The 8,455-nt window shown below is 40.7% G+C and overlaps 1 protein-coding gene across 1 annotated transcript; it reads right to left on the bottom strand.

Annotated features, from left to right (window-relative positions):
* Positions 1-4,436: 4,436 nt before the first annotated feature.
* On the bottom strand, positions 4,437-7,359 carry LOC121750733 (protein indeterminate-domain 7-like). The gene is made up of 4 exons (XM_042145333.1): positions 7,185-7,359; positions 6,552-7,025; positions 6,070-6,469; positions 4,437-5,373 (listed from the first exon to the last, which is right to left on the bottom strand). The coding sequence occupies exons 2-4, from the start codon at positions 6,727-6,729 to the stop codon at positions 4,650-4,652; spliced, it is 1,302 nt and encodes a 433-aa protein (XP_042001267.1). The 5' UTR covers positions 6,730-7,025; positions 7,185-7,359; the 3' UTR covers positions 4,437-4,649.
* Positions 7,360-8,455: the final 1,096 nt, after the last annotated feature.

The following is an 8,455-nucleotide window of genomic DNA, read 5'->3' as shown; positions in this document are numbered from 1 at the left end:
CGACGGCAGTATTCAGTTCGGCCTCCAGATCTTTCTTTTCGGACTCTAAGTCCTTATTGTCGGCCTCCAGCTTCACTAAACAAGCCAAGAGTTCGTCATTCTTCATCTGGTCAGCTATGGCTTTTTTCTCAGCTTCGTCTAAAGCGGAAGAGTACAGCCGCTTCCAGTGAAGTACCTCCAGCTCCTTAAGAGTTAAGAATACAAAGCGGCTATGTCAGTTCGGCATTTCATTTTACTGAGCAGGTAGTAAACCACAACAGGAGTAAAAGAGAGTACGAAAAGCTATACGAAGACACAAGTGTAGAAAGAAGAATTTTTTCATTCATAAGAAAAAAAAATTTTACACAAGGAGGGCTTCAAGGCCATTTTACAAGAAGGAAGAAACTAAACTAAGAGAAGGGAGACGAAATCATACTCCGCCAGCTTCGTCTCCGGCTCCTCGGTGAGGTTCAGCTTCCTTCTCCTTGTCTGCCTCAGCTTCAGCCTCGGCCTCCTTGCTCCCCCCAGCCTGCTCGGTGCCCCCATCACCGATCAGCAGCACCTCTTGATCGGCCTGCCTGTCTCCGGTCTGCTGATCAAGCTGCTCGGTCTCACCCTCTCCGTGGAAAATTGGAGCGGGTGAAACTGGCCCTAAGGAGGCAAAGATAGCCTCCATATTCTCGTCCCGGTCAGCTCGGCAACTACGAACTCGGTCAGCAGAAAGCAGGACCGAGGACGAAGCAAGCTCCTCAAGGAGCGGCAGACTCTGGAGACGAGCTGCTATCTCTCGGCCGTACAGCGGCAGGACGACTTCGGGCCCCTGCTCGGCATTATCGGTCATCAGTTTCAGCAGATCACCGACAAAGGCCGAAAATTGATTGCTCAGAAAGAGTTTCTCCGCGAAAGCACGGAGAACCTCCCCTTGGGCAACCACGGCGGCAGCATCCCTCCGTTTCGTCTGCTCTCGCTGGATGACGAGCTGGTTCTTGGCAAACTGGGCTTCATCCTGGGCCGAGATCCTAGCAGCTCTGGCCTTCTCAAAGTCTGCCTTAGCCTGTTCGGCCTGGTGACGAGCAGCCGCCAACTTCCTCTGCATCTCAGCATAATCGTTGGACGCTTTGGAGAGTTCAACGGCGACGAGCTTGGAGAGCATATCGTTCCTCTGAAAATGGAAAAAGGAAAAAGTCAACCGAGGGGCCACAAAAAATACGGGAAAAAAGCAAGGCCAGAAAATAAAGAAGAGAATTCACCTCGGCGAAGTCCGTGGGCCATAAAAAGGGCTCACAGATATGTTCCGAAGGAGGCGCCAAGACCACGTCTTTCTCTGGCGCTCTTGGGGGTTTCTGAATCCTCCCCTTCCCCCTTGCCGAAGTCGACTCCGGCTTCTTTGGATCCGAAGAGGTCTTTTGCCTCTTCGGATTCTTCTCGGCATCAGACGCCGAGCTGGTGGTTTTCAGCCTCTCCGGTTCCTTAGATTCGGAGGATTTGCGACCGAGCTTGTTTAGCAAGTTCACTGCCAAAAAGCAAGAAAGCAAGGTTAGTTTTCGCCACAAAAGCAGTAAGGCACAAAAAAGAATTCCTCACCCTCGGTCTCTTCGTCCGAAGACGAGGAGTCGAACACGAAGTCGCCCTTGACGAGCTCAGACTCCAGGTACTGCTTCCTAATCATAGGAATCTTATTGAGCTCGCCCTCGAGCTCGTCCAACGGTTCTAACCGAGGATGAGGAATCACGGACTTCGGCCCTCTCCAGGGAAAGCCCGGAGCCGCTGTCCTATTATAAAAAAAGAAGCGATGTTGCCACTTTGGCCACTTGGTTTTGCAGAAGGCCCTAAAAGGCTGTAAAGGGATCAAGTAAAACCAAGATCTTTTTCTCTTAAACTGGAAGAAATTAAGGATTGCCCTCAGAGACAGATCCTTATCTAGCCTACGCAGTTCGGCAGCAAAGGCCGATAAGTGCCTCCAAGAGTTCGGAGTCACCTGACCTAAAGGGAGTTGAAAAAAATCAAGCAGCTCTACAAAGGCAGGGGGAAGAGGGAAACGAAGCCCGCATTCCAAGCCGGCTTCATAAACGGTGGCGTAACCCTCCGGCGGCGAGTCAGCCCTATGAAGGTCGTCGGGAATCGCAACCTTCCCCCCAGGAAAAAAATATTTTTCGTGTAGGGATATCACAGTATCCTTACTCAAGATGCTGTGAAAATACTCTACGGTCTTCTCCCCGGATTCTTTCCGGCTAGAAGACCCCTTATCCCCTTTCCTACCGCTACCTGACTCAGAAGAAGAAGAAGAAGACATAGTTCTTACTCTTTGAAAGTCTGAAAAAATTCTGAAGAAATTCTTGAAAGCGGAAGGAAATTTTTACGCAAAAGAGAGAGAGTGCAGAAGAAGCAATAGCAAAAGTGTGCAAATGATGAAGAAAGGACGTATTTATCAGATTCGGAGAAGATTTCAAAATCATCGCACCGTTTCGAATCCCACCTTTTCAGGATTCAACGGCCGGATTTTACTGTCGCATTTAATGCAGTCACGCGCAAGGCACGTCCCCTAACGTCAGCCTCCCCCGTACCTTTATCCAGAATGCCGAAGTGACTCGCTTCGCCGAAGTGATTCACTTCGCTTTTCGGGGGGGGTAGTGATGGGGTACGTACTAAACAAGCCCAATAGCAGTGACGGCCCATCAGCCCAAAGCCCAAGGAAGAGTATCAGTTCGGCATTACCAAAGAGTTCGGCCCCAGCCTACAGCTCGGTAAAAGCCGACCAATCAAGCTCTACTCTCAGATCGGCAGAAGCTGCTCGGCAATAGTTCAGCAGTTCGGTCTCAGTATTCGACCGAACTGGGAGATAGTGGACTCATGCAGAACCTCCACGACCTCCACTACACGATCTATTTAGTGGTGTCAACTCATGCAGGATCTCATGCAGGATAGCGGACCAAACAAAGAGATAGTGGACCCATGCAGGATCTCATGACCTCCACGACATCCACAACCTAGTTAGTGGTGATGTAAGCCACGACCTAGTTAGTGGTGATGCAAGCCACGATCTTAGTTCAATGTATAAATAGAACTTAGATCAGATAGACTGAAAAAAAAAGGAAAACTCTCTAGACGAAAAAGATCATATAGCAAGTCTGTATTTGTAAGCTGTAAACCAGATCAAGCAATACAATCTTGCCCTCCGTTCTTCCCGTGGACGTAGATTTACCTCAGTAAATCGAACCACGTAATTCCTTGTGTCGTGATCTATATTTTCTTTTACCCGCATTTGTTACCATCAAAAATTCGCCCAATCATCAGAAAATAATGGAGTTCGAATACTTGACCTTTCGATTAATATATTACTACATAGAAGAGGTTGTATCGTTTGATGTCGCTAAAATGACAAGTTGCGTTCAATTCTATTATAAATAAATAATGAATATATTCATAAATCTATATTGTGTTATTTGGTGTTATATTACTAATTCGAAATAGTGAAATCGAGTTCTACAAAAGAACACAAAAACTATAATGTCCAATATTTGTATATATACACATGTATTATACATGTACAGTTTATGTACTAGTCCGATCCACGCCTAATAAAATCATTATGATTGTTTATTGTTCTCTCTCTGTGTCGTGTTATAAAAAATAATTATATAATAATTATTATAATTATTTATATAATATAGGGACTATCTTGCATAAGCTCGACACGTTTGTAATATATATGCAGATATGCTTCAGCTCAAATAGAATCTTTGATAAATGGCCAGAGCAGAAAAAAATATGCCAATATATAATATATAGTCAATAAATTAATCAGCTTTATTGAAGTTCTTCAAATAATTCATCAACTTGCCTCTATTATTGTTTCCATATCTATGTATAATGCATGATCATATACAATTATAAATCACATGCTGCTTAAACTTGTTTTTAATTAAATTGAAATATCAATTTTTTAGTGTGTTCTTATAAAGTTATAATTATCTTTATAAATTATATGAGTCGAGTGCGTCAAATTAGTTTCATACGTATATAGTTTGTATATAATATATATACGTCACATGTGTGTAGCTGTGCATATATTTATTCATGTGGAAACATCATCCCATATAATATATACCCAACGACATATTGTAATAGAAAATTGCACGTAGTCATAGTGTAAATTAAAATTTTAAAATAGTTGTAGTCATTTTAACTTGATTAACCTTACAAAAAATTGATGGTTAAAAATAAAAAGGTATAATTAAAAATAAAAGGGTTCAATCATATATGGAATGCAACAAAAAAGGTATAATTAAAAATAAAAAGGTTCAATCATATGGAATGCAAGTATTTAATATTCTCTCTATGTATATATATAGATCAAGAAATAAGGGTGAGAGAATTAGATTAATACCAAATTCCTATTACAAACAATTTCAAGTTGATGATTAGCCTAGTTAAGATTCAAGCGCACACACACAAAATACTATAGTAATTAAATATATACCGTCGTCGATCAAAACAAGTCCATATAAATTGCAATAAACAAAAACAAAGATGTTTAACTATCTCTTCTTAGAGTTATTTCCAAAATTCAAACAAATCAACACAACAAAAATATCAAAACTAAACCAACCAAAATCCCTCCCTAAAAAAAGGGACACACGAAAACAATAGTACAAAATCCAAATCATTGATCAACTTTGCCATGGCCCTTGATTTTGATGATCAAACGACGTCGTCGAACTCCCCACTTGATCAAGCCCAGCCATATTGCTAAAATCCCTATGCGGGAACGCCCTCAACCCTAAAAAATCTCTCGTCATCCCGTCTTCGCCGCCTCGTCCGCCACCGCCACCGCCCTCTTTCCTCAACCCCACAAAACCCCCATCTTGTTGAAAGCTCTCCGAATTCCTCTTCCCATTGAACATCCCATTGAAACTATCCTCAAACCCTTGAAACCCGCTCGTCGAGGCAGCCGCCATCGCCATATTCTCGTACGCGGCTGCAAACTCGTCGCGAGGTGACATGGCCGCGGACGAGGTTGCACTGAAACCTTGTCCGCCACCCATTTGATGATGGGGCCGGGCCGCGAGGATAGCTTGGTCCTCGTGATCGGATCCCAAGTAGGGCATTTTCCCTCTCATTGCAACCCCCATTTGCGCCGCCTTCTGGAGCAGGGCCGTGGCTGACATCAGCGACGGCGCTGCAGCCGAGAAGGAGAGGCTGGGGGTTTCGGGGACGGAGAGCCACGGAGGGAGGGTGAAATTTAGGGTTTCTTGCTTGAGTTGGGGGAAATTAGGGTTTTCGAAGGGGTGGATTTCGGGGTGGGGGTGGTTAGGGCCTGTTTGGGGGATGGCTCTGGAGCTCCCTTCGGCTAAGGCGTCGCAGAAGGCTCTGTGCGTGATGAAACTGTCGCGCCTGTGAAGAATACAAACAAATGAAAACAAACAAGGCGCTAAACAACAAATGGAACAGAACGAGAGCTAGAGAGAGAGAGAGAGTGAGAATAGTAGTAGTAATATTATGTATCTCTCTCTCTCCATATACAAATAGTAGTACACTGTTTGCAGTCATCATAATTTATCTCCAAACAAAAGAGAAAACAACTCTGCTTGCTTTCTTGCTTGTTGCTGCTACGTGCATGTGTGTTTTCTTTCTCTACCTTTCTCTCTCACACACAACACGCATTGATTCAGAAAAATCGTCAACTCCATTGTGTTTCAGCTATCATTTTTTAGCAGCAATTTGCTTTTGTAGCAGAAAAGTAGCCATGGATTAGTTTTGCTTTACTCTCCCTACCCCCACACCCCACCCTATCAAAAAATAGTATTTTAAAAAATTGGCCAAATTTTAAAAATCATAATGATGGAATAATATTTGAGAATTAATTATAATTATTAGTTTATAAATTGATTAAAAAAGTGCCCCCACACTCCACCCTATCAAAAAATAGTTTTTTAAAAAATTGGCCAAATTTAAAAAATCATAATGATGAAATAATATTTGAGAATTAATTATAATTATTAATTTATAAATTGATTAAAAAAGTGTGTTGCGAGGTCAGTCATAATGTGGCTGCATAAATTTATCGCAATAGTAATTAATATAGGTTACCAGGAAAAGAGGGTACCGCAATCGCATCGGTACTCACGGGTGCCGCATATCTTGGAATGGGCCTTCCAATCGGACTGGACAGCGTACCGCTTCGAGCATTTCTCACACTTCCACTTCTTCTCGCCGTGCTTCCTAAAGAAATGCTTCTTTATCCCGGTCAAGTCCCCCAGGGCCCGAGCCGCGTCATGATGGACGCAGCTCGGCTCGGGGCAAACATACACTTTCTTCCTAACCACATCTTTATTGCTCCTCTGCTTGAGCTTCCAAGGCAAGTTGTGGCCCCGCCGGTGCAGCTGCAGATTCTGCTCCCTCTGGAAACCCTTGTTGCAGATCTCGCACACGAACCGGTTCGTCGCCATCAGCGCGTGTGGCGACAGCGCCACCACCTCCGCGTCCGGATCTAAAATTTTTCGATCCGGATGTTAAATTCACTATAATTCTAAATAAAAATTTTAAAAAAAGTTATGAGAGATTTATTGTACCAGGATTGCCAGGTAGGTTTCTTCTCCTCTTGTTGGGAGGCGGCTGTGATGGGTTGTACATATGCTGCTGTGGGATTGTACCTCCAACCATTTCATTACCATTTGAGCTCGAATTGATGCTTGCTTCATTCGATATCGCCGAAGTTAAATTCGACATACAATCATTGCCTTGTAACATTTTTTTCCTTCATAAATGTTTTTTTATTTTATTTTTGTGGTGTATGTGAATCTAAAAGGGCTACTACTACCTCTACCTTTTAAAGAGTCAAGAAAATTCAGCTTTTCTTTTTCAATGATTTCTAAAGTGGCAATGATCAAATATTATGGAGATTAAAGAAAACCCTAAATTGGGGAAAAAAAAGTTTCACAAAAAGTGATGAAACCTATTACACAAAGGTCAATCAAAAAGCTTTCATCACTCCAAAATCCAAATTCATCATGCCTCTCTTCTTCTTCTTCTTCAATTCACAAACCCTAGAAAGAGATGGAGAAAAAAAATCATCAAATTAATCAACACACACACACACACAGAAACTGAGGCAAGACTCATTTATATGTGTATATATACGTTTTCGTGTGTGTAATTGTGTATAGATATATTAGAAATGATAGAAAAGGGTAAAAAAATAGTACTATGAAATTGGTAGAGCTCCAAAAATCCAAAAGCTTTTACAATAAAAACATCGACTGTTGCTGAGAACAACAAGATTCGAAAGAAGCCATACATATGAAAACAGTAGAGAGAGAGAGAGAGAGAGAGAGAGAGAGAGAGAGAGAGAGAAGGTACTTTTATTTCTTCATCTCTACATCGAAAAAAACCATAGGCCAATTAAGACAACAGGCATTTCATACGTTTCACTTTGTCTTATCCTTTGTTTTCTTTTCCTCCTTCAATAATTGTATTTCTAAGCAATTAACTAAAATGACTTGAATTATTTTACTGCTGATATTACAAAAAGTGGATTTTTTTTTCAGTGACACTGTGTATTTTTGTTGTACTCCATAATTAGTGAATTTGACCCTCTTGATTTGATAGAATTAATTATGTTTTCTACGTATAATTAATGGGTGGAATAACTAATTATTCCAAATAGGATCTGAGGGGACATGTACTCACGGAAATGTGTAATAAATATTCTTTCCTACTCAAAAGCATAGAAAATCAATTTAATAAAAATGAAAAGCTAGTTAATATCACACACAAACATAAATTAATAACATATGAATTAAATAATTATACTCCTATATTTAGCAATTAAAAACTAACATTAATATTATTGGCGTATAAAGTGAACCAAATCACCCGATAGTAGCGAACGCAAAAAAATTTCTTTGCCGGGTGCTAATGACCAAACACTTCTCAATGTTCAACACTGCCACTCAATATTGAGTTTAGGCCAAAAGTAGTAAAAAAATAAATATGGATATTGAGGTCGTCGATATAATTGTTAATCATGCTCGATTGACTAGGCTAATATTCGAACAAATCCTTACTTAATTTTGGATAACTCCATTAAATTTGAATGAATCTGTAAAAGTGGGCACCATCATTTTTCAACATGTATTGCAATTCCTATTTAAGAGAGGTTGTCAGGTTACTTTCATTTTAGGATGTTGTCACATTCTTGTTCCAGTAAAAATAATTCTCCTAAATTTATGATTCCGTTTTTATAGGTTTATTTTCGTACAATTTGTGTTTTTTGGAGCAAATGATTGAGAGTTAGTGCACGTCGTTATTATATGGACTGAAACTTTCATTATTGAAAATTTATTACATATGGTTGGAAGTTAAATTTATTTTCTACTTTTCATCATGAAATAGTAGTAGGAGTAGTAAATAAATAGAATAATTTTGGACGCCAATGTTATAAACTCCCCTTTTTTATGATAAGGTAATATATTTT

The sequence above is a fragment of the Salvia splendens genome, chromosome 10, assembly GCF_004379255.2.
Source record: "Salvia splendens isolate huo1 chromosome 10, SspV2, whole genome shotgun sequence".
Classification (NCBI taxonomy): Eukaryota; Viridiplantae; Streptophyta; class Magnoliopsida; order Lamiales; family Lamiaceae; genus Salvia; species Salvia splendens.
This window is presented reverse-complemented; position numbering and strand designations above follow the sequence as displayed.